Below are 27353 nucleotides of genomic sequence, written 5' to 3'. Positions count from 1 at the left end.
GGGGGGGGAGGGAGGAAAGTCATCCAAGGGGAAAGGAAAAGGTAAAATTATCTTTGCTTATGAATACATTATACATAAAAAACTAGGCCTAAAGATTTAAAAAATGTTCAGAATTAATGAGTTCAGCAAAATATTAGGATACAAATAGAACATGAAAGAAAAGTTGTATTTCTATATGCTAACAATCAACAATATAAAAAGAAAACTAAGAAAACAATTCCACTTATAATAGTATCAAAAGAATAACATACTTAGAAATTAACTTAACCAAGGAAGTGAAAATTTTGAACAGAAGAAACTACAAAACACTGGTAAAAAAACTAAAGAAAATGTTAATAAATGGGAAGACATCCATATTTATGGATTAAAGATTTAATAGTGTTAAGATGTCAAATACTGCTCAAAACCATCTATAGATTCAATGCAATCCCTATAAAAATTCCAATTTTTTTGTGGTAGTAGGAAAATTCACATGGAGGGGTGCTGAGTGGCTCAGTTAAGTTTCTGACTCTTGGTTTCAGCTCAGGTCATGATCTCACAGTTTGTGAGTTTGAGCCCCACATCAGGTTCTGTGCTGACAGCCCAGAGCTTTCTTGGGATTCTCTCCTTCTCTCTCTGCCTCCCCACTCACACTCTAGCTCTCTGTCTCAAATAAATAAAAACTTAAATAAGCAACAACAAAAAAATAAACAAAAAAGAATAAAACTCAAGGACACCAAACAGCCAGAACAATCTTGAAAAAGGCTAACGGTGACAGAGTCATCCTTCTTCATTAAAATTTTACTGCAAAGCTGGGGCGCCTGGGTGGCTTAGTCGGTTAAGCGTCCGACTTTCGCTTGGGTCATGATCTCGTGGTTCGTGGGTTCGAGCCCCGCGTCGGGCTCTGTGCTGACTGCCAGCTCAGAGCCTGGAGCCTGTTTCAGAGTCTGTGTCTCCCTCTCTCTCTGACCCTCCCCTGCTCACGCTGTCTCTCTCTCTCTCTCTCTCCTAGAAATAAATAAAAATTAAAAAAAAAAATTTTACTGCAAAGCTACAGTAGTCAAAACTGTGTGATACTGACATAAAGACAAAAATGGTCCAGTGGGATTGAATAAACACTCCAGAAATAAACTCCTGCACATACGGTCAACTGATTTCCACATTCCAGACCGTTCAATGGTGAAGATCCATTAGGCTAACATCAAGACTACTGATGCTGAATCCTTCCCTGTGAGGTTTGAGGCAGCAGGTACTGGGGCAATAAAGGAAGAGGAGTGGGCATGCACTCGCCCCGCTCCGGTAACCACGGCAGCCACCCAGGGAACTGGGAAGGCAGCAGTGCCCATCATTCAGAGGCGAGACCACGCTGCCCCTGCGGAAAGGAGAAAGGCACAGCCTCGCCCAGGGCACAGGGGTGGGTGTGAGGGCCTTACCTAGTGAGGACGTGAGCGCAAAGTTCTCCAGCATCACATCGTGGTACAGGCACCTCTGAGCCTCATCTAGGAGATCCCATTCCTCCCAGGAGAAGTACAGGGCCACGTCCTCAAAGGTCACACTTCCCTGCCAGGATAGAGACGGATGAAACCACAAACAGCCTCACTCCCAGAGACCCATAATCCACATCCCCACACTGTCTACCCCATGTCCATCCTCCTCCCAAGATGCCCAAATGAGAGGAGACACCAGACTCTGGGGTCCTTGGTGCAGAGTCGCAGGACACCACAAATCTGGACGAAATGTGGGGCAGCACCAGTGAGGGCCTGGTCCACCTCCACTTACCTGTGTAGGTTCCCAAAGCACTGCTGCAACCATGGAAACCTGTGGGAAGAGGCGGGCCTTTGAGGGACTGAGGGACGGAACCGTGGCCATTCTCCAGGGGGCTCAGGCCTTCCCTGTGTCCCTGCCGGGCACCAGAGCCAGGGAACCTCGGGCTGACTGGTCAGCCTCTGTGCTGGCTCTCAGCGGCTGAGTGTCCTTGGAAGAAGACTCAATCTCCCTCTGCCTCAGTGTCCTCCTCGCCCTCTACAATCTGTTCTACTGGACAGAGTCCGGAGAATATCTCAAACCCACGTCTCTCTTTTCCTCGGAATTCTCCGTTGCTCTCAGGGCCCTAGGAAGGGAGACAGAACCCCACAGCCTGCCGCTGCGGTTGCGGCTCAACCCAAACGTCTCCTGCGGAAGCAGGATGGACCCCGGGTTTCCAGAGTGTTTCAGTTCAAACCCCCCTCCAGCCGCTGCACCTGCCGGCCCCTCCCCTGCAGCCCGCTCCCGCACCCCGTCACGCCCGCGCTCAGACACGGGGGCCCCGCCCACAAGCGCCTCCCCAGCGCGGACACCCGGACCTGGGCCTGCCCCGCGCTCGGGCCTGAAGGGTCTGGGCGGGGAAGGGTGGGGAGGGCCCCGGGACCGCGCGTTTACCTCAGCCGGGTCCCGGGGCGCGACCGCCGCCATCAGACTCCGTGGGCGGAGTGAAGTGATGACAGCTGAGCGACCGGAGGGTCGCGGGATCTGAAGTGTCCACGCCGGCCTCTCAGGCAGCGGAGTCCCCGACCCCAGACCCGCCTCCGTAGAGCGGGGACAAAGCCTCCTCTTTTGCCTTCTGTGTCCGTCGCCTGAGTCCCAACCCGGTGTTCCGCACCTTCAGACCGAAGCCAAAGACTCCAGAACTGCTAAAATGACCGCCACGGAAACGGCGGAAGCCCCGCCTCAAGGCCACTCGCCCTTCCGGAAATGTCCCTTTTCTGGGTTTTCATTGGATTGTTGCCCCTGCCGTTCAGCGCAAAGTTTTCGGGGTAATGTAGTTCCAACGGCAGGAGTTGCCGACCATGAGAAAGTCTCACAGAAAGGGTAAAGCAGCATCACAAACGGTCGGAGAAATGCCTCCCCCCGCCCCCCAATACTTCTAAGATTGAAGGGAGACATCACTTCTTCTTAACAGTGGCAGGCCAATTCCTGGGGAGTGTTAACTGCACTTTTAGGTCAGGGCTACTGATCCCTGAAGTGTTTCCACATTATTTCAGACTCTATGAAGCCAACTCTAGTGATCATCCGCTGATAGCTGGAAGCGAATAAACATGATCTTATTGCTCTTAACGTGCATGCAGCCTGATGTGTGAAAGTCATTTTTGTGAACTTTAGTAGGTTGAGTCAGGGCCAACAAACAACACCACAGGGCCAGGACAGAGAAAATAGGGGAAGGGTATTGGGCAGCTCTGAGGCTGGTGATCCTAGTGGGTTCTGGGCCTCTGGTTCTTTCTTCCTGTCAGTGCTTGTGCCCAACTCAATGAGAAACACTATTTTATCTACAAAACATATAACTTTTATACATGCACATTCTTTTCCCTAATACACATTTACATTATTAATGCATAAAATAAAAAATTAACTATTGTTTATTAAGGAGTACTATTCTATGTACATTTATAAAATAAGAGTGAAAAGTCTGATAATTCTACCTCCTGGAGAAGCAATATTTGCAGGATGGTATCCTTTTAGAATTCTGTCTGCAGGATAATCACCTAATTAAATATATATAAAAAGTATATTGATCCACTTGCAGAACTCAGAAGAGTTATAGCTGTTTAACTGGATAAGGAAAAAAAATTTTTAGTGCAGAAGTCAAAGAACAGAGAGACACAGGTGTCATTACTGATGAGCACAAGGGGGTTGAATGCTGGGAAACATAAAGCCATCGGCACAAAGGTGTCCACCTGCCACTGCTTTGGATTCAGAGAGTCAAAATGGAAGAAAGACAAAAAAGCCACTCAGAAGGCAGGTCCTGCTGAAAGAAATCCCCCTGGACACTCTGTAAATAGAACACAGGTTTACAGCCAGCATCATCCAGGAAATATTTCAGTCCAAAAGCTGCCATTTCCTACAGGATCCCTTTGGAGAAAATAACTAGGCAGTTAGCTAGGAGAAGTTGGTTGAGGATTTGGTCTGTGGGTCTAAGATTTCGTCCAGTGATCAAAGTGAAGATATAGAAACAAAGAAGTGAGGAGTTTCCCAGGATCCCAGCTTTCATCTGAGTGAGGAAAATAATCACCCAAAGTTAGTAGAAACCATCACATCAAAACCTAAGGGATAATTTTTAATTGGAGTCAGATGAACCTAGAAAACAGGAAAATATGGTAACTCTTATTCCCAGAATTTTTCAGTGTTAAATCTGACACATTTTCCCACATTAAAAACATACTGAGATCATGAGGCTACCTCACACATAGTAGGATGGCTAATATAATATTTTTAAAGTTTATTTATTTTGAGAGAGAGAGAACCAGCAGGGAGTGGCAGACAGACAGGGAAAGAGAGGATCCCAAGTAGCACAGAGCCCAATGCTGGGCTAAAGTCAACAAAATGTGAGATCATGACCTGAGCCGAAATCAAGAGTCAGACACTTAACTGCCTGAGCCATTCAGGCACCCCAACTAATACAATATTTTTGTATTAAACAACAACAAGAGTTGGCAAAGATGTGAAGAAATTGGAACTCTTGTGCGCTGTTGGAATGTGAAACGGGGCTGCTGCTGTGGAATCCAGTATGATGATTCCTCAAAAAGTGAAAAACAGAACTACCATATGATCTAGTAATCCCACGTCAAGGCATATATTCTGAAGAAAGGAAAGCAGGATCTCAAAGAGAAGTCTTCACACCCATGTTCGTAGTGGCAGTATTCACAAAGGGAAGCAAAGCGAGCATTCACTGACAGATGACTAGACAGACAAAATGTACATACACGGAAGGGAATGTTATTGTCTTACAAAAGTAGGAAATTGTGACACATGCTACAGATAGGTGAACTTTTAGTATACTATGCGAAGTAAAACAAGCCAGTGACAAGAAGACTAAGTGTGATTCCATAGGTCTATACGAGGTACACATAGACACAGAGCAGAATAGTGGTTGCCAGAGGCCGCAGGGAAGAGGGAATCAGAGGAATTGTATTCCAGGTTAGTTTCAGTTTTGCAAGATGAAAAGAGTGGATGGATTTGCTGATGATTGTACAATGATATAAATGTATTTAACACCACTAAACTGTACACTTAAAGTGGTAAAATCATAAATTTTATGTTATGTGTTTTTAATCACAATTAAAATAAAACCCTGAATTATTTCACTTAACACGATATCCTCTACATCCATCCATGTTGTCCCAAGTGGCAAGATCTTGTTCTGTTTTCTGACTGGTTAATATTCCCTTATATGTGCATATTCCAAATCTTCTTTATCCATTCATCTATCGATGGACCCTTGGGTTGCTTCCAAATCTTGGCTATTGTAAATAATGCTGTAATAAACTTTGGGGTGCATATATCTTTTCAAACTAGTGTTTTAATTTTCTTTGGATAAATATTCAGTAATGAAATTTTTGGATCATATGGCATTCTATTTTTGAGGAACTTCCATGCTGTTTTCCACATTGGCTGCATCAGTTTGCATTCCCACCAAAAGTGTAGGAGGGCTCCTTTTTCTCTACACTCACACTAACACTTTTATCTTGTCTTTTTTTGATACTAGCCATTCTGACAGGTGTGAGGTGATAACTCATTGTGGTTTTATTTGCATTTCCCTGATGATTACTGCTGTGGAATATCTTTTCATTTGTCTCTTGGTCATGTGTAGGTCTTTGGGAAAATGTCTATTGAGGTCTTCTGCCCATTTTTTTTTTTAAATATTTTTTATTTATTTCTAGGAGAGAGAGAGAGACAGCGTGAGCAGGGGAGGGTCAGAGACAGAGGGAGTCACAGACTGAAATATGCTCCAGGCTCTGAGCCGGCAGTCGGCACAGAGCCCGACGCGGGGCTCGAACCCATGAACCGCGAGATCATGACCTAAGCGAAAGTCGGACGCTTAACCGACTAAGCCACCCAGGCGCCCCTCTTCTGCCCATTTTTTAATCAGGTGGGTTTTTTGTTGCTGTGGGGTGTGTGTGTGTGTGTGTGTGTTTGGGTTTTTTTTGGTATTGAGTTGTGGAAGTTCTTTATATAGTTTGGATATTAACCCCTTATTGGATTTGCAGATATCTTTTACCATTCAGTATATTGCTTTTTTGTTTATGGTTTCCTTCACTTTTTATTTTGCAAAAATATTTGCAAAAAAAAAGTGCAAAAGCTTTTTATTTTGGCACAGCCCCAACAATTTATTTCTACTTTTGTTTCCCTTGCCTTAGGAGACATATCTAGAAAAATGTTGCTATAGCCAATGTCAAGAAAATTGCTGCCTATGTTTTCTTCTAGGATTTTTATGGTTTCAAGTCTCAAATTTAGGTCTTTAATTTATTTTGAGTTTACTTTTGTGTATGGTGTGGAAACGTGGTCCAGTTTCATTCCTTTGCATGTATATGTCCAGTTTTCCCAGCATCACTTATTGAAGAGATGGTTCATTGTATATTCTTGCCTCCTTTTTCATAGATTGACTATGTAAGTGTGGGTTTGCTTCTGGGATTACTATTCTTTTCCACTGGTCTACGTGTTTATTTTTATGCCAGTTTTGATTACTACAGCTTTATACTACATCTTAAAATCTGGGATTGTGATACCTCCAGCTTTGTTCTTTCTCAAGACTGCTTTGGCTATTTGTGGTCTCTTGTGATTCCATACAAATTTTAGTATTATTTGTTCTAGTTTTGTGAGAAATGCTGGTGGTATTTTGATGGGTTTCCAGTTATGAAATGAGTAAGTCATGCAGGATGAAAGACATAGCATAGGGAATATAGTCAGTAATATTGTAATAGTGTTGTATGGTAACAGATGGTAGCTACCCCTGTATAATGATAATGTATAGAGGATAATGAGCACAGGATAATGTATGGGAAGTTGAATCACTACAATATACACCTGAAACTAATGTAACATTGTGTGTCTGCTACACTCAAAAAAAAAAAATTTTTTTTTAAATAAAAATAGGATGGAATATAGTTCACATCCTAGCTTTGTCAATAACTCTTTTTCCCCATGAGCATGATGATAAAAAATTTACAGATGGTATTTTTCTAAAGCCAGCTGTCTCTGAAATTCCAAAATTTGACATGCCCTCACAATGGCTGTACAAGACTATTGTGACATGGGTAACGTTCATTATCATTCATTCTGTGTAAAAGTTATATTTAGTTGATAGTCAGAAGCCCAAGCACGGACCAAATAAGCAGCTTGATATAGGGGAAATGGAAACAATTTTAAAATCAGAAAATGTGAGTTAAAGTACTGGTAATGTACAAATATGATTGTTTTTGACAAGCCACAGATCCCCTCTGAGCCGTATTTCTCTATTTTCACAAATTAAACAATGATACCTAATTCAAAGAGACATGAGAATAAAATGAAAAAGTACTTTTCAAGCTGTAATGTCAACTTTGAAAAAGATGTGATGTATTATAACATGATAGATACTGTGCAAAGGAAGCCTAGTTCCTGCAACAGATAATTGTTACTATATTTTGTTCACGCTGTTGTTTGGTAGCCAAAGAAAACATTAATTTTTTTGTCCATGCTACAGCTGATGTTGTTCTACAAAATATGAAGAAAAAGTATAATAAAATCTCACCTTTTCAAATAAATAAAGGGAATTCAAAACATCCCCCCCCCTCAACCCCCCCCCCCCACCTTGAGAATATGTCTTAAAGAAAGCAAACTCTCTTTATTGAAGCATTTTATGTAAAAGTACAGCTCTGGAAACAATGTAAACATCTATGAATAGGGGCGCCAGTAGACACACTCTGCCATATGTAACAAATGAATGTGGACATTCTCTACAGACGCTATGGAGTTCTCCTCAGAATGTATTTTAATTGTGGTATAAATCAGAGGACAGAATACACATTTTCTTAAAAACATGGAGGATATTTTTTGAAACATTTGAAGAACCAAAACCATCTAATGGTTGTAAGTGGAGGATGATAGTGAATAGAGTGGAGGGAAAGTATATTAGAGACTTTTTCTGAATCATCTCACATTAAAGTATGGACTCCGGTACAACTATGACACCATATTAAAGGGTAATTTAAAGTATCCACACAACTAAAAATAAAGTGAAGCCAACAAAGTTGATTGGCAGAGAATTGGTGGTGTAACCAAGCTGAGAAAAAATCATTTTTAAGTTACTTTAAAGACAGGATTTTTAACCAAATCTCTCAAACGGGATACAAATTAAACATGACACTCAAACAAAAAGGATTTCCCTACACTGTGATCTTTAATCATAAAAATATTGCTATTGTCTTAAAATAGATACAATCAAATACTAATAATAATATCAATGGAAAATAAGGCTTTCAGTAACAAGAAATAAAATATAAATATAAAACCTGTAAAACCACCATATTGCTGAATTTGTCTTGAAGAATCATTATGTAGTCATAATAACATCTTTTACAAACCAATTTTTCCACCTCCTTGCCACACGGAGTCTAGGCAGCCAGCATCCCTATCACCTGTATTATCAACTCTACATCTAATTTTCTTATATAAGGAACCAGAGCTTTTTGAAAAAGAAGCTTGATCTCCAGTCTGGGACAGAAAATTTACAAGATGAGACTGAAACACTGCTTCATACAAGACAGCCGGGAAGATAAGATAGTGACAGACTTAAGTTCACAAGAAATATGTTGTTAAAGGAAGGATGCAAAAAGAGATATTTTAATGCAACCCAATCAAAATATTTAATATATAAATTATGTTAGAGGAAGCTGTCCTGACAATGTTCAGTACCCATATGAATCAATTTGAGAGAAGACAAAAATTCTAGCAAATTTTATAAGTAAGTATTCTAGTAGGAAAAAACTATATGCATATATTAAATGCTCATCTCATATATGTTTAAGAAAACACAAGTTAAATACTAAATATTTGATATTTCACCATTAAGGTACATTATTTTCTATGATTTCTTACACATTCAAATTTTTATTATAGATCCCCTGACATTTTATAACATCCTTTGTTTCTATAAAACACAAAAGTGAATTAAATAGAGTTACTATTTTGTTACTAGAGAGAGTTCAAGTGGACTAAAAATTTCAAAATGTTTCAGAAATCTTCTGAGCACAGAATGGTATAGATGTATATTATACCCTAATCATTTATAGTTTTAACCCTCACTTTTAACTCCTATGGAACTTTATTGTAAGGACCTCTATGTTTTATGTTGTCCAGAGCTTTAAATCGAGAAATTTTTTTTTGAGAAATCTTTTAAATTGAAACTTTCAATTTGCAATTATATTCCACTGGTATACATTGTATTACATAAATGATAAAATTTGAAAGTACATTGGAATTGAGAATTTGGGAAAGAAATGAACTGATTCTCAATACACATAAGGCCCTCTGGTGGGAACAGAGGTTATGAGAGAACACATCCCATCCCCCAAGCAATAACGATTCCCACTCTGGGGACTCCAGTGAGTGTATTTTACCGAACGAATGGGAAAATGATGAACTAGGATGGAAGCGCAGGTAAGAGAGGAGGCACACTGCCGACAAGAGTGCTCACTGGAGGATGAAGAAGAGGCGCGGGGTGTGGCGACGGCTTCAGAGAGCAACATCCACTCCGACATCACACACGCACACACACACACACACACGGCTCATATGAAATGTGCATGGCAGATATTCTAATTTACATAGTAGCACTTAAAATAACAAGAAGGAAATAGGGAACTACATTTAGGATAAAAATCAATCAAAGTAATCAACGAAGCAAACTAAGTGAGGGGAGAAGGGAAAAAATGAAATTATTTTAAACTGTGAAGTAAATTTAGATAACAGGTCAATCGACTTGATGTGAAAATGAACACATTTTGCATGACCTAGACCTCCCCTGAGCCTCAGAATCCTAAGACTACTGCGCTTGCTGCCCCGTCTGTCCACCAAGGACTGCAGTCACTCACAGAGAACAAAAGTCAGCTCCTCTCCGCTCACAGGTATTCCATGGGCAGCTTCATTACAAGAGTTCTGCTCTCGGGGTGTCTGAGTGGCTCAGTCGGTTCAGTGTCCAACTCTTGATTTCAGCTCAGTCATGTTCCCAGGGCTGTGGCACTGAGCCCCTCTGCACGGAGTGTGGAGCCTGCTGAAGAATCTGTCTCCCTCTGTCCCTCTCCCCTACTCTCTCTCTCTCACAAATAAAAAATAAAAGCATCCTGCTCTGAGGAGGAGGGGAAAGCATCCATCTGGTTAGAATGTTGAATGCTGGGATAACAGACCATCTCATTGCGGGAGGACAGGCGGGAGGACCCCCAGAGTACCCTTTGATGACAGGGTAGCGGAGGCCCTTGGAGCACCGATAGGTTAATACGTTCTTAAATGAATAGGAATCTCAAAGCACCTTTAAAAACTGCTGTCTTGGAGTCACTTTTCCTTAAAGAGACTGATTTATTTCTGGGGCGCCTGGGTGGTTCAGTCGGTTGAGCGTCTGACTTCAGCTCAGGTCAAGATCTCGCGGTTTGTGAGTTTGGGCCCCACGTCAGGCTCTGTGCTGACAGCTCAGAGCCTCCTTCAGATTCTGTCTGCCCCTTTCTGTGCCCCTCCCATGCTCATGCTCTTTCTCTGTAGGTCAATAATAAATAAAAAATGTTTAAAAAAATTAAAGAGACTTATATCTGTACCAGGGAGGTAGGAGTGTATTATCATCCACTGAGGGTGGAAATTCCAGAGATGCTCTATTACAGCCCAGTTAGGCACACTGGCTTCCAGGGATGAGGAGAGGGCGACACCACCAAGTACTAGTGGACGCCAGGCATCTACCCAGGGGTGGGAGCCGACAGACGTGATCTCCTTGCCCTTCATGTGTCTACAGAGAAGAGCATTAGAGGAATCATTTTTAGGGTCAGTGGGCTTGTCAGTAGCCAGGGACAGGAGATTTCAGGGCACAGAGAAGGTGGAGCAGTGATGCCAGGCAGTCACAGAGGAGCTGGCCACGGGCCACAGTGTTTCTCTGAATCCTTTAGAACACCGCCTTCCTGCCTGTTTATGTATGTTCACGCGCCAAACCCAGCGGGCAGAACTGTTTCATTCATTGATGGTTTCCTGCTATAAATGCGAAATGAGAAGGTGGATTCTCTTCCTTCCAAGAGTCTAACGGTTATTTGAAAAGAACAGCTACTTACCAAATTGATGTTTGACGCCAGTGACTGCAGGGGCAGGATCCGTGCAAGTAGAGACAGGGGTCATCTGGACACTAAGATAAAGGTTTGAGACTCGGTGAGCTCACCTCCTTGCTGGGAAGTGCTTATCATTTCATCTGTAACTGCACTGACAGTATCTGCCCAGGGATCTGAGATGATCTCTGAAAAACATCTGTGATTTGTGCACAACACTGACAGCTCTTAGTGTTTGTTAGTAAAGTTACCCAAGAGGGTGAGGTGAACAGAAACAGCTAGAGGAAAGTCTTACTTTCGGTGCCTCAAAAATGACAAAGTGTTCCTGGGAAGTCAGAAGACCCTGAAGTCTAAGATTCAAGAGAATGAAGCAGAATGCAACTCCATGCTTGATCCCTGTCTATACTGAGTGTCTTTATTCCACTCTCCAGAGCTACTCCTTTTCACTAAGAAACTCACACAATGCCTTGAGGTGAGCGAGAGGGAGCCGCAGGGAAAAGTTGCCAGAGGCCACAAACCACTCATGTTTTGCTTTAGAACACATGTGTAAGTAACTCCTCTGTGCCAGGTACTTTACTAAGCCATTAGGATGTAAAAGGAAACCAACTAGGCAAAGAATCCCTTACAAAGCTTACATTCTGCTTGAGGATGAGAAACAAACACAGATCATTTGGTGATCATTCTAAAAAGTAATGGTGCTGTGGACCATGAATATGGAGTGAGTGGCGCGAGCCGTAGGGAGGTGGGCATGCGTGGCCGTTGTAACCAGAAAAGGAGGAGAGGGGTACCCAAATCAGAGGACATCTGATAAAGACCTGCAGGTGAGGGTGAGGGGTTGAGCCAGGTGTATGTCTTGTTTCCAGGCAGAAGAAACAGCACAAACACCCAGAGGCTGGAGTCTACCGGGTGTGTCCAGGGCAAGCAGGGTGATGCGGCTAAAACCAGGCCATTTAGGAGGAGAGGGTTGAGAGACGAAGGCAAAGGGGCCACAACCGCTAAACTGTGTGCGTATCTCAGCGGAAGCCAGAGCCCATACAAGGCCTTGACCAGAAGTGGTGCGCAGCCGCTCTGTGGGGAATGTGATGCGGAAGGGGCTGGGAGGAAGCACAGAAACCATTTAGAAGGTTCTGAGTGTGAGATGCTGATGGCGCCGACTTGGAGGGAATGGGGTTGATGATTAAAAGTGCTCAAACCCAAGGGAAGCTGGGTGGCTCAGTCGGTAAGCGTCTAACTTTGGCTCACGTCATCATTTCCCAGTTGGTGGGTTTGAGCCTCGTGTTGGGCTCTGTGCTGGCAGCTCAGGGCCTGGAGCTGCTTCAGATTCTGTGTCTCCCTCTCCCTCTGCCCCTCCCCTGATCACATTCTGTCTCTCAATCTCTCTCAAAAATAAGCAAACATTTTAAAAAAATTTTAAAGTGGTCAAACCTTGGTAAATTCTGAAGCCTATGGGACATAGGTGAAAAGTTGAGAAAATGAGGATCCAAGTGTGAGTCTGGGGATTTTTGCCCGGGCAACTGGAATATAAGTTGCTATCAAAAGGAAAAGGGGAGAGTAGGTTTTTTAGGGAATATCAGGAATTTGGTTATGAACCTGTTCAGTCTCAAGTTCTTACTAGACATTTAAGGACAATGTCAAGTAAGGAATTAGCGCTAAGTCTGAAATTTGGGAGTAGAACCTGGGCTGAATACATCAATTTGAGAACTGTTGGTTCACAGATGGTGCATCAGTTGTAAGACACGGTGAGATTCCACAGAAATAAAATAAGAGCTCAGGGCATGAAAACAGGCAAATACCAGAAAATACCCTTGAGACACCGTTGGACAAATGTAAGAGACATGGCGGAAGCAGGGATCGTATTGGCCCTGGCTGGGAGTGAGTGGGCAGGGTGGCACTTGTGGGGAAGATGGTATTTAAATGCAGCTTGTGGAAGAAAAAATACACCATCGGTAGCTGAAACCAAACAAGAGATTTGATCAACCACAGGATTCAGACTGGTCTTTTCCTCCTGGAAGTTTTATCCCCTGTGTGGCTCCCATGTGAAGCTATCTGGCTGCATGCAGTATTTTATTACCAGGTTTTCATAGCAAATTGAATCTTTATAATCACTTGAGAGCAACCAAGCCTTCCTGACATGGCTTTTAAAAAACATTTTTTTTAAAGTTTATTTATTTTGAGAGCGTCAGAGACAACACGAGTGGGGGAGGGGCAGAGAAAGAGGAGAGAGAGAATCCCAAGCAAGCTCCATGCTGCCAGTGCAGAGTCTGATGTCAGACTTGAACCCATGAAGCTGTGAGATCATGACCTGACCCGAAACCAAGAGTTGGACACCTAATCACTGAGCCACCTAGGAGCCCCCATATTCTGACATGGCTTTTAAAGAAGGATTTTTCTTTTTTGAAATACTACAGCTATATTCTGATAAATATTTACCTGGTAAAGATATTTCCATCCTTTAGCTTTATGATTGCCCCACCTTCATGCTTAACAGTATCTTTCAAAGCTCATAGGACAGATTTTGTTTGATTTGAATATGAGTATGTGGGACATACGAATATGGCTATGCTTTTTGTTTCTTACCTTACAGAGTATTATATCTATGGAGGAGAATTGACTTGTAGATTTAAAATTGATTAACAATAAATCGGTTACAATTCTTTTTTTTTTTATTGTTTATTTATTTCTGAGAGAGAGAGAGACAGCATGAGCAGAGGAGGGTCAGAGAGAGGGGGAGACACAGAATCTGAAGCAGGATCCAGGCTCTAGCCTCTGAGCTGTCAGCACAGAGCCTACGTGGGGCTCAAACCCACAAACCGTGAGATCATGACCTGAGCCGAAGTTGGACGCTCGGTTACAATTCTTAACTGTTCCACATATGCATAGTCTAAGGTACAGACATAGATCAGGGCATCCAAAGTTAATTGTGAAGTTAGAACAAAATATGGAAAACGCTTTTGCTGGTAATATTTGATGTTTTGGTTGTCTGTTTAAACCCATACCAATCACTATTTATTATATGATGCATTGTCGGTGCACTGAATTGTCTGATTATGTGGTTGGTCAGCCCTCTCAGCCTCCCCTCTGCCAGAACTTGGTGCTGCCTCCGGCTGGCAGTCCTGCATGGGGCTGGCCCACAGAGCCTGTGCCCTCTAAGACAGAAATTCTGTGTTCATCAGAACATTTCCACTGCTGCACACAAGGCACATACATCTTCAGTGGGACTTGGAATTCCAGAGAATTGCCTTTGTGAAAATCTGGCAATAGTTTCTTTAAATTCCATCTCTTAGTTTTCCATGGGAATATCAAGAAACAATGAATAACTTTAGTAATGCAGAGTCTGACTGCTATTTCCTTATGAAGGCTTTACTGCCAAGGACATTCTGGATCAAAAAACTAATGAAGTTTCGTCTTCTGATGATAATGATGTCTTCTTTGTCGCAGACCTGGAAGACATTCTAAAGAAACATCTGAGATGGTTAAAAGCCCTTCCACAGGCCACACCCTCTTAGGCAGTCAAATACAATGATAGCAGAACCACAGTGAAAACCTATGTAGCTGCCATTGTGGCAGAATTTGTGCAAGACTGAAATACAATTGGTACAGAGTCTCCGGGTGGCTCCAGGGAGGATGATCTATGCAAATCCTTTTAAACAAGTGACTCAGATTAAGTGTGCTGCCAATAATGGAGTCCAGATGATGACTCTTTTTCTTCTTTCAGTTTATTGTCAAGTTGGTTTCCATATAACACCCAGTGCTCATCCCAAGTGCCCTTCTCCATGCCCATCACCCCCCTTCCCCTCTCCCCCACCCCCAAGAGCTGTCAGTTTGTTCTCAGTATTCAAAAGTCTCTCATGGTTTGCCTCCCTCCCTCTCCCCAACTATTTTTGTCCTTCTCCCCCCCATGGTCCTCCGTTAAGTTTCTCCTAATCCTCCTATAAGCAAAAGCGTATGATATCTGTCTTTCTCTGACTTATTTCGCTCAGCATAACACCCTCAAGTTCCAGATGATGACTTTTGATTGTAAAGTGGAATGATGAAGGTTGCCAGGGCACATCCAAAGGCAAGGTTGGTTTTGTGGGTTGCCAGTGATGGTTCCAAAATAGTCTGTCCTCTCAGTGTTAAATTTCTCGCCATGTTCAAAACCAGCAGGCTTCTTTTGGAACAGGCAAGAGGGCTGAGTACTGACGTCATTGGCATCAGCTTCCCTGTGGGAAGTGGCCGTACCAATCTGGGGACCTTCGTTCAGGCCATCTCTGATGCCCGATGTGCCTCTGATACGGGAGCCAAGGTTGGTGTCAACACCTATCTGATGTCGGTGTGGCTTTCCTGGACCTGAGGATGTAAAGCTTAAATTTGAAGAGATTACCAGTGTTTATCATCCCAGCACTGAACAAGTATTTCCCATCAGACTCGAGGGTAAGAATCATAGCTGAACACAGCAGATATGATGTTGTATCAGCTTTCATGCTTACAGTTAATATCATTTCCAAAAAAAAAGTGTATTAAAAGAACAGACATGCTCTGATGAGTCACATGAACAAAGTCACATGCAACCTTTATGTGTTGCATGAATGATGGAGTATGTGGATAATTTAACTGCATCCTTTACGATCATGGACTCATGAAGCCCCTTCTGCAGAAGAGACCGAAACCAGATGAGAAGTATTATTCAACCAGTATACAAGGTCTGTTGCTATGACTTGCCGGAGACGCATGTCAGCAACTGGATGCTCTTTGAAAAGATGGATGCTTAACACTGTTGCTGCTGCTTTTGTACTCAGTGAGTTCTAGAGGCCAACTATCTACTACATGATGTTGGGACCAACATGGCAACTGATGCAGGAAATCCAGAACCATGACTTCCCACCCGAAGTGGAGGAGCAGGATGTCAGCACTGTGCCTGCGTCCGGTGTCCTGTGTCTGGGAGAGCAGGATGCAGTGGCCCCCGGGCCGCCTGTGCTTCAGCTAGCATTAACACATAGGTGCTGCTCCTGGGAGGTGAACTTCAATTTAGCTTGAATTATGGGATCTGGGGGACTGATTCACTTAATTACTGCTAGCTTTGAAATGTCTTCGTAACTAGTGTTGACACAGATGCAACAACACAGAAGACTAGGACATGGGGTCACTTATCTGTGTTTCTATGGAAACTGTTTGAATATTTGTTTTGTTTATTCACCTTTCAAACATGCTACTGAAAAGTGACCCTCAGCTGCTGAGCAAGCGTTTGTAGCTTGTACACTGGCAGAATGGATCAAAAGCTTAGTGTTGTGATTTGTTTTAAAAATAAAGTACCATGGAGCGCCTGGGTGGCTCAGTCAGTTAAGCAACCGACTTTGGCTCAGGTCATGATCACACGGTTCATGGGTTCAGGCCCCGCGTTGGGCTCTGTGCTGACAGCTCAGAGCCTGGAGCCTGCTTTAGATTCTGTGTCTCCTTCTCTCTCAGCCCCGCCCCTGCTCACACTCTCTCTCAAAAAATAAAAGACATAAAAAATACTAAAAAAAATAAAGTACCTTGAGGACTTAGTCATTTGGGCCACCCACTCGTGTTCTCAGCTGAGGTCTTGATCTGTGAGTTCGTGCCCCACCCTGGGTGCGAAGCCTACTTAAGAAAAAGTATCTTGAAATATTTTTTTTTTAAATGATTGTCTTGGTCAATAAAAGGCCAATGGTTACAGAGGTAGACTGTTCTGTGAGTTCAGTCCAGCTGGTGTGGACCTGGGCTGATCCATTTTGCTAAACACAGGGCACTACTGTGACTCTGGGTCAGAGAGTGCCACACACTGATGACTGGTATTGCTTTGTACTTACAAATTCAAGGGGAGTATGGGGACAGTCCACAGAAGTTTATTGATTTTATTAATGTTTTCGCCTGGGGTCTGTGAGTGCCTGGGGCTCTCCGCTGCTGAACCTGCGTACACAGAGGGCATATGCCTGCAGGACCAGAAGTGTATAAACCTCATTCTGGGTTCCCTTGTTCCCAGGTGTTCTGTCTACACGTTAGTGGTTCCTGATCTGAGAGTAAAGTCAGGCAGAGCTACTTACCGAGAAGACCAGCAGATCTACATCTGGCTTCTCTAGCTTTTGCTGTGGGCCAGGCCTTCCTTGGAATAGATACTCTTACTTAAATGTTTTTGCTATATTGTATTCTCTTCCCTGCAATATACTGCAGTTGGGTTTCAGTCATTTGGAATCTTGTGAGACTTCTTCAGCAATTAAACCCTGTCTGACTACCCCTATCTATACAAGCCTAACAAGAGATTTAAAATAAAAAGTCAATCTACTTAAAATTTAAAAATTATGGGTTGGATTAATTTTTTTTTAACTTTTTTTTTTAAATATTTTTTATTTATTTCTAGGAGAGAGAGAGAGAGAGAGAGCGTGAGCAGGGGAGGGTCAGAGAGAGAGGGAGTCACAGGCTGAAACAGGCTCCAGGCTCTGAGCTGGCAGTCAGCACAGAGCCCGACGCGGGGCTCGAACCCACGAACCGCGAGATCATGACCTAAGCGAAAGTCGGACGCTTAACCGACTAAGCCACCCAGGCGCCCCTGGGTTGGATTAATTTCTAACTTTACTTTTTCATAATTATAGATTGATGTACCTCTGTCTTTTCTCTCTTCAGTTGTTTAAAATCAATGCAACCCCCACTTGTATAGAAGATCCTTTTCTTACTTTTATTGGAGGTTACCTTGTATAGTTTCACTTTCATCACTGTTGTGTCAGAATCTAAAATTAGGAATTATTGGGGCGCCTGTCTGGCTCATTTGGTGAAACATGCAATTCTTGATCTCAGGGTGATGAGTTCAAGCTCCAAACTGGGTGAAGAGATTACTTAAAAATAAAATCTTTAGGAGTGCCTGGGTGGCTCAGTTGGTTAAGCTTCTAACTTGGGCTCAGGTCATATCATCATGATTTGTGAGTTCAGGCCCTGCATCTGGCTCTGTGCTGACAGCTCAGAGCCTGGAGCCTGCTTCAGATTCTGTGACTCCCTCTCTCTCTCTGACCCTCCGCAGCTCGTGCTCTGTCTCTCTCTCTCAAAAATAAATGCTAAAAATTTTTTTTAATTAAAATTAAACAAATAAATGTTAAAAAATTAAATCTTTAAAACTAAAATAAAATTAATTATTTTAGTTCCTTTCCCCAAACTCTTCAAAGCTTTAGAATGCTTTCATTTCAAATGCTTTTATTCATATGTACATCTCGTTCTTGTCCAGCATAACTTTTCTTTCTTAAGTACAAATTTAGAAATCCATTTTGATAGCATCGCTGATAGTAAGATGCTGAGAATTTCTCTGCATATATTTTCATGATGATCCCATTCTTGTAGGATTATTTAAAATGATATGCAACTCTGAGTCAACAGTAATTTTATTTCTACATCTTCAAAACATTATGTGATTCTATTTTCCATTATTTGTTTTAAAATTTTATTCTCTGTTTAAGGACATCCCTTTTTAGGTCATCTTTTCTGTCTTCCCTGGCCGTTTCTCAATCTTCCTTTTCTTTTCACTGGGGAGCAAAATGATATGGGTGTGTCTTTCAGTGTACTTTGTTTTGATGATTTTTATTAGAATTGTTTTGCTTTCATAATTTTGTATTTAATTCTTCATCAACTCTAGAAAATGTTTAATAGTAAGCAATGTACATAATAATCATAGTAATAGTCATAGTAAATAATAGTAATCATTTAAATAATACCTGAATATCTTGGTCTGTTTTTTTTTTTTAATTTCTAGGATAAATCTATCTAAAGTAAAATGAGAAAAAATGTAACTGATAGTGGATTTCATTCTTAACTTGAAAAGATAGGATAACTAACATTTTAATATCATCTTTGAAATACATAATACTATTGGATTAACATTAAATATTCTCATTTTGATCACTGTATCAATGTTATGAGAGTTTCTGTTTATGTAGGAAATATTTTGGGGCGCCTGGGTAGCTCAGTCAGTCAAGTGTCCGACTTCAGCTCAGGTCATGATCTCACGGTTTGTGGGTTCGAGCCCCGCGTCGGGCTCTGTGCTGACAGCTAGCTCAGAGAGCCTGGAGCTTGCTTTGTGGATTCTGTGTCTCCTCCTCACTCTGATCCTCCCCTGTTCACACTCTCTCTCTCTCTCTCTCTCTCAGAAATAAATAAACATTAAAAATACATAAATAGGGGCGCCTGGGTGGCTTAGTCGGTTAAGCGTCCGACTTTCGCTTAGGTCATGATCTCGCAGTTCATGGGTTCGAGCCCCACGTCGGGCTCTGTGCTGACTGCCAGCTCAGAGCCTGGAGCCTGTTTCAGTCTGTGACTCCCTCTCTCTCTGACCCTCCCCTGCTCACGCTGTCTTTCTCTCTCTCTCCTAGAAATAAATAAAAAACATTAAAAATAAATAAATAAATTTAAAATTAATAAAATAGATGATAAAAATAGAGACATTCAATGAACTCCAAAGCTGTCATTTACCTAGATCAATAAAGTTGACAGATCTCTATGTAGATTGCTAAGAAAAAATAGACAAATTACCAATATAAGCAATGAAAGATGGTATAGTACTAGATAGATTAAAGACATTAAGAAGATTATATGTGTTATTTTAAACAGCTCTTTCCAACAACTCTATGAAAACTAGAATTTGACCAAAAAAAAAAAAAACTTTCTTGAAATACTTCAACTACTCAGGGTCACTGAAGAAATGAGTAATCTGAAACGCCCTCTATTAGACACTGAATTGGTAGTTTAAAATTTTTCCACCATAATTTCATGCCAAGAGAGCTTCACTAGTGAATTCTTTTAAATTTTTAAGTAAGAAATAATTCCAATTCTACTAAAATGATTTCTTAAAAAAAGAGGATGGAACTCTTTCCAACTAGTTTTATGATTTTAATTTTAACTTGATACCAAAACCAGCAATACTATGAATAGAAAACTACAGGAGTGCCTGGGTGGCTCAGTTGGTTAAGCGACTGATTCTTGGTTTTTGGCTCAGGTCATGATCTCACAGTTTCATGAGTTCGAGCCCTGCATTGGGCTCTGTGCTAACAGTGTGGAGCCTGCTTGGGATTCTCTGTCTCCCTCTCTCTTTGCCTCTCCCCCAACTGCACTGTCTCTGTCTCAAAAAAAATACTTTTAAAATTTTAAAATAAAAATAAAAAATATTTGAAAGAAAACTGCAAACCAACACCCATATGAACACAGATGCAAAACATACCTAAAATTTTAGGAAATAGGATACAATAATACATAGATATAAATTACATTACAACTCTTGTGAGTGTTGTAGGTTAACCTCAAGCACGGTTAAATACTAACATGCTATTTCTGCTTCTGTAAATCCACTTGGCAAGCTTGTACTTCCCTGTTCTGGCTGACCACACCCACACCCTGTACGCAAGGTTACAGAACACCATGTCACCACTCTACCCTGGTGGTCTATCATGTAGTCACTACCCCACGGCTTCTCAAATGTCTAATTACGGTTAGTTATTTCAAGACAAGGAACTTAAAACTGATAGGTCTCTGCCAAAACTTAACACCTGAGTGTCAATGCAATTGGTTACCATAGTATGCTGTAGAATGTAATTGGTTAACTAATGACATATTCTGCCTTACTGAGATCCGTATAAGCTCACTGCCACTTTTGTTTGGGGCCATTCTCTGCATTTCTCCATAAGATCAGGAGATCAGGTTGGCCCGGCCGTAAATAAAATCTTGCCTTGCTTCTATTTGGCGTTTGTTGGTCTCTTCAACAATCACTGTTTCAGTGAGGTGATACATATATATATATATATAATGTAAGTGATACACACACACATATACATATATAAAATATTTCTAAATAAGGCTCTTTTTGTAATGTTTTAAGTTATTTACTTATCTTTTTAATTTCCAAACTAAGTAGTTAAACCTATACATTTTAATGATCACTTGTTTTTCACAAACCCAGTGCAGCTCTTTCTGTCCATGGGTCCTGTCCCTGTACTTTAATAAAACTACATTTTTGCACTGAAAAAAAAATCTATACATTTTATTCTAATTTCAGCAATAGCAAGTCTTGAAATATTAGGTTTCATTTCACTTGGTTCAAAATATTATCTACTTTTTCTTGTGGTTTCTTTTTTGACCCAAACATTGTTTATCAATGTTTTCTTTAATTTCTAAATATGTGGGGATTTTTTTCAGAGTATTCTTTTATGAAGTCTTATTTTAATTCCCTTATGGTTAGAGTATATAGTTTCATGATTTTAACCATTCTACATTTATTGACATTGATTTTATGGGCTAAGGACTATTTTGATGAACATCCATTGTGGACCTTAAAATACATTCTGCTGTTGTTGGAGACTTTTTTTTGTTTTTGTTTTCTAATTTCTGAGAGAGAGAGAGAGACCGTGTTCAGGGGAGGGTCAGAGAAAGAGGGAGATACAGAATCTGAAGCAGGCTCCAGGCTCTGAGCTAGCTGTCAGCACAGAACCCGACACAGGGCTCAAACCCATGAACCATGAGATCATGGCCTGAGCCGAAGTCTGGATGCTTAACTGACTGAGTCACCCAGGCGCCCCAAGAGAAAGACTCTAAATATCAATTAGACCAAGTTGGTTGATGTGTTTCCTATAGCTAATGAAACAAATTATCACAGACTGAGTGGCTGAAAACAACAATTTATTTATCATAGTTCTGGAGGCTAGAAGTCTGAAATCAAGATGTCAGTAAGGTCATGTTTCTTCTGAAAGCTCTGGGGAAGATTCTCTCCTTGCCTCTTCCTACCTTCTGATATATTTTTTAATCATTTAATTTTTTTTCATCATGGTAAGTATACTCTTTCACCCAGTAGTGTGATTCCTGGATTGTAGGGTAGTTCTATTTTTCATTTTTTGAAGAACTTCATACAGCTTTCTACAGTGGCTCCACCAATTTGCATTCCCACCAGCAGTGCAGGAGGGTTCCTTTTTCTCCACATCCTTGCCAATGCCTGTTATTTCTTGTGTTTTGTAACCAGTAGCAATAAAGAAAAAAACATTTTAAGCAGCCAAAGAAAAGTAGATAGTTACATGCAAGGGAAATCCCATATAGCTATCAGAGGATTTTCCAGCAGAAACTTCACAGGCCAGAAGGGAGTGGCATAATATATTCAAAGTGCTGAAAGGGAAAAAAATCTGAGCCAAGACTACTCTATCCAGCAAGACTATCATTCAGAATGGAGGAGAGATAAAGAGTTTAAACAAAAACAAAAGGAGATCATGACCTCTAAGCCAGCCCTATAAGCAATTTTAAAGGGGACTCTGAGTGGGAAGGGAAGACCATTAAGACTATGAAAAATGAAAAACAAAAAGGCAGTAAAAAGAAATATTTCTGTAAAAATAAGTCCAGGGATCTATAAAATAAAAGGATGCAAAATATGACATGATATACCCAAAATGTGAGGAGGAGGAGTAAAGAATGGTTTAAACTTAAGCGACTATCAGCTTAATATAGACTGCTACATGCATAAGATGTTTTATACAAACCTAATGGTAACCACAAAGCAAAAACAATAATGGATACGCAAAGACTAAAGAATTCCAAGTATATCACTAAAGAAAGCCAACGAACCATGAAAGAGCAAGAAAAGGATCAGAGAAAATCTATAGGAACAACCACAAAACTAGTAACAAAACAGCAATAAATACATATCTATCAATAATTACTTTGAATGTAAATGGACTAAATGCTCCAATAAAAAGACACATGGTGACAGAGTGGATTAAAAAAATAAGACCCATCTTGCTGCCTACAAGAGATGGCTTCACGGGTGAATTCTATCAAACATTTAAAGAGGAATTAATACCCATTCTTCTCAAACAATTCCAACAAATACAAGAAGGAAAAATTCCAAATTCATTCTATGAAGCCAATGTCACCCTGATAACAAAGCCAGATAAAGATACCACACACACAAAAAAGAGAACTACAGACCAAGATCTCTCATGAACATAGATGCATTAGCAAATCAAATCCAACAATGTATTTTAAAAAGTCACACATCATGATCAAGTCAGATTTATTCCTGGGATGCAAGGGTGTCTCAATATTTACAAAACAATCAACACGTTATGTCACATCAGTAAAAGGAAGGATAAAAACCATGTGATCATTTCAATAAATGCAGAAAAAATACCTGAAAAACTAAAACATCCATTCATGGTGGAAAACCCTCTGTAAAGTAGATCTATTGGGAACATATCGCAACACAATAAAGTCCTTATATGAAAAACCTACAGCCAGCATTATACTCGATGGTGGAAAACTGAGAACCTTTCCCCTAAAGTCAGGAACATGACTGGGATGTCCACTTTCACCACTTTTATTCAACACAGTCTTAGAAGTCCTAGGCACAGCAATCAGACAACAAAAAGAAATAAAAGACATCCAAATTGGTAAGGAAGAATTAAAACTTTCACTATTTGCAGGTAACATGATACTATATATGGACAATCTTAAAGACTCCACCAAAAAACTTCTAGAGCTGAAAAATGAATTCAGTAAAGTCGCAGGACACAAAATCAATGTACAGAAATCTGTTGCATTCCTATCCACACTAAAATAGCAAAGAGCAAAATTAAGAAAAACAATCCCATTTATAATTGCACCAAAATCTATAATGTATCTAGGAATAAACCTAACCAACAAGATGGAAGGCCTGTACTCTGGAAACTATAAAACATTGATGAAAGAAATTCTGGAGCGCCTGGGTGGCTCAGTCGGTTAAGCATCTGATTTCAGCTCAGGTCATGATCTTGCAGTTCCTGAGTTCAAGTCTTGCGTCGGGCTCTGTGCTAACAGCTTGGAGCCTGGAGCCTGCTTCAGATTCTGTGTCTCCCTCTCTCTCTGTCGCTTCCCCTAATCATGCTCCTTGTCTCTCTCTCAAAAATAAATAAACATTTTTAGGGGCGCCTGGGTGGCTCAGTCGGTTAAGCATCCGACTTCAGCTCAGGTCATGATCTCACTGTTCGTGGGTTCAAGCCCCACATCAGGCTCTGTGACAGCTACCTCAGAGCCTGGAGCCTGCTTTTGGATTCTGTGACTTCCTCTCTCTCTGATCCTCACCTGCTCATGCTCTCTCTCTCTTTCTCTCAAAAATAAATAAAACATTAATAAATAAACCTTCTTTTTTTAATTTAGAAAAAAATTCAAGATAATGGAAAAAAATGTAAAGACTTTCCATGCTTGTGGGTTAGAAGAACAAATACTTAAAATGTCTATACTACCCAAAGCAATTTACACATTTACTGCAATCCCTATCAAAATACCAATAGTAGTTTTTCACAGAACTGAGACAAACAATCCTAAAATTTGCATGGAACCACAAAAGACTTCGAATAGCCAAAGCAATCTTGAAAAACAAAACTGGAGGCATCACAATTCCAGATTTCAAGTTATACAACAAAGTGGTAGTATGGTACTGGTATAAAAACCAGTCTCTGTTTTTTACTTTTATAGAGGCACGACTGAAGATTTTTTTTTTCCTTTCCTTTCCTTCCTCCCGTCCTCCCTCTTTTCTTTTCCTTCCTTCCTTCCCTCCCTGGTATGCTCTTGCTTCTAATATACCAAATACAGGTATATTAGACCATTTGATATTTTCCTATAAATCACTATTGCTGTTTGTTCATTTTTTTCCCTTTCTATGTGGTTTATTTGCATAATGACACCTTTAAACTCACTGGTTTTTAAAATTTTTGTGTTTTTATTTATTTTTGAGAGAGACTGAGCATGAGTGGGTAAAGGGCAGAGAGAGGGCGACATAGAACCTGAAGCAGGCTCCAGGCTCTGAGCTGTCAGCACAGAGCCCAATGTGGGGCTTGAATTCACAGACCGTGAGATCACGACCTGAGCCGAAGTCGGACGCCTTGCTGACTGAGCCACACAGGCGCCCCTGATCTTTTCTTCTTCAATATCTCATCTGATTTTCATACCATGCAGTGTTATTTTTTGTTAGATATTATATTCCTTGTAAGTTCCACATAGATCTATTTTTATATCTGTTTTTACAACTATTTCTCTTTTAATCAAGTTCTTGGCTTTCCCATCCTTCCAAGAAAAGCAGGATATTTACTGTCTAGTTTTATCTTTTCAGTCATTTTAGTGCTTGCTTCTATTTTTGTTATGTTCATACGCTATACGTCTTACATCCATGCTCCCTTGTGTGCATGGTAAATTTATTGGGTGCCAGACAAGATAAACATTACATTGGTAAGTGCTGCATTTGCTTGTATCCCTTTAAATAGTGTCAGGTTTGGGCATGGCTTTCACTAAAGGTACTTGGTAGCAGGTTTTCCTTTGAATGTTTGCTTTTAATTCTTTTCAGTGTGAGTCCAGAGCAAAACCTAGTTTGTGTTTAACTAAGTCCCACTATCTAGGTGATAGATTTCTCAGGATTCTACCTGTTGTTCTGTATACTGTATAATGGATGTTTCCACACTGGCAGATGAGAACATAAATGATACCCAGCCCTACAGGAGCTGCAGAAATTATTCCGTATACTGCCCTCTAGTGGTGCTTTCCTAAACCTCAGATATTTCACTCGCACTTGTATAGATATGGACATGGTCAACAGTTTCAATGGATCTCTCCTCAGTTCTTTGCCTCTCCTCTTCCCCTGTTACACCCCCCGCAATCTCTAGCTCCTTACCCGTTTACAACTAAATTCTGGTCACATTAGTCTTATATCCTGATTTTTGTCTCCAGCCTATAAGGGAGGGAAATCATAAGGTTCTACTCCAGTTTCCTTCCTGGGAAGCAGTGTCCCTGGGGCTACTCCTGAATTTCTGGAAGAATTCTTTTAAGACCTGTTGAACAGCTGGAAACAAAGACCAAAGACATTGACCAGAAAACAGGAAAGGAAATAAATGAGCATCTTTGCCAGGCAGAAAAACAAACAAAAACCCCGGAAAACCAGAGAATGAAATCGTCACGGTGTGAGAACAGTTTCTGATGATAAGACTGGAGTATCTGCCCAGAGGATGGAGCTTCACTTGTTCCTAGGAAATCACTTAGTGTCTTCCCAGTAAGACACCCTGAATTAGGTACACCTGTGACGGAAAAAGCCCCTATGCTCCTTGAAAGGGAAGCAGCCCTCTTGTTCACACTGGTACTACAAACCTCAAGTTTTCCCTCAAACCCCAGAATGACCTCACCACCCAGAGATCCCCAGCTTTCTGGGTCCTTTGGACCACTTCCTCTCACCCCAGACCTAACAGAACTACATTTCTTATTTCAGGGTTTCCTCTGTGCCATAGGGCGAGGGAGGAGTGATTTTGCGGCAGGCTCAGGAGGCAGAGAAGAGCCAAAATCTCGAGGTGCCAGGGATAGGCACAGGGGCACCAAGTGGTGTGCAGGTGGTAGGAGGTGGGTTATAGACACCGGGGTGAAGTAGACATGGGTGCAAGAGCAGGCAAGGGAAGCAGCCTTGGGGACACAGGGGGAGGAGGGAAGTAGTGTGGGGACTGTAGGACCAGGAGCCGGCGTGGAAGCTGGGCCATGGAGGGAGTGGGAGGCCAAGGGTGCAGAACTGGGCCAGGACAGCCACCTGGGCTGGGCGTCTTGACAGCGCAAGAGGGCCAAGGTCAACGCTGCTGTGAAGGAGCCATTAGGTGAGGAGGGAATTCCCAGGCTGGGCCAACAGGGCACACGGAGATCCCCAGAGCCGGGCTGCTAGGGATTGCAGGGGGTGGAGGGGAGATGCAGGCATACCTGGAGGCCAGAGCCCACAGAGGTACAGCCAGTTACACCCGAGCTCTGCCTGGCCTCTGCCAGGGTGCCCACCTGACACCCCGCCCCTAAGCCAGCAGTCTGGGACTTCTAGGCTCTGGCTTCCTTCCTCTGAACCGAAGCCTCATTGAGAGCAAGTGCCACCCTGGCATTCACACCTCTGATGCAGTGCACTGCCCGGGTTCTCCCACAGGCCCTGGGGCTCCAGCTGTGCCTGGAAGTCCGCAGGTTGTGTTCCTTTCTAGAGGCTCCGGGAAATCAGATCCTGCTTGTGTGGGTTGTTGGCAGAATTTAGTTCCATGTGGTTGTAGAATGGAGGGCTCTAAGCTTCCAAGGTGCTTTTGGGTTGTACTGAGGGGATCTGCAAAGTCATAGAATTTCTTCAAAGAGCTCTTTCTGTGACTCAATCCTCTGCCCTGATCTTGCTGAATCAGGACTGAAGATGCTGGCTATCAGATGGGTGGTACTCAACTTAGCTCCTAGCTTTATTCTCAGAACCAGCAATTGGCAATCACAGGGCCTTATACAACCATATCTGACTCTTCTGTCTGC

General features: G+C 41.7%; 1 protein-coding gene and 1 pseudogene across 2 annotated transcripts in view; one reads left to right on the top strand and one right to left on the bottom strand.

Annotated features, from left to right (window-relative positions):
* LOC144225817 (uncharacterized) overlaps positions 1–2611 on the bottom strand; it is a 13325-nt gene extending 10714 nt beyond the window's left edge. Inside the window, exons 1-3 of one of the 2 annotated variants that reach the window (XM_077757086.1) lie at positions 2398–2496; positions 1759–1797; positions 1413–1539 (exon numbers count right to left, since the gene is read on the bottom strand). In XM_077757086.1, the coding sequence (XP_077613212.1) occupies positions 1413–1539; positions 1759–1797; positions 2398–2430 (199 nt within the window). In that variant the 5' untranslated portion in view covers positions 2431–2496. Of the gene's footprint in view, positions 1–1412; positions 1540–1758; positions 1798–2397 lie in introns of both variants that reach the window. The other variant, XM_077757087.1, reaches the window with a different exon arrangement.
* An 11767-nt stretch (positions 2612–14378) lies between these two features.
* Positions 14379–16048, top strand: LOC144225724 (ornithine decarboxylase pseudogene; annotated as a pseudogene).
* Positions 16049–27353: the final 11305 nt, after the last annotated feature.

This window comes from Crocuta crocuta, unplaced genomic scaffold (assembly GCF_008692635.1).
Source record: "Crocuta crocuta isolate KB4526 unplaced genomic scaffold, BGI_CrCroc_1.0 scaffold142, whole genome shotgun sequence".
Classification (NCBI taxonomy): Eukaryota; Metazoa; Chordata; class Mammalia; order Carnivora; family Hyaenidae; genus Crocuta; species Crocuta crocuta.
This window is presented reverse-complemented; position numbering and strand designations above follow the sequence as displayed.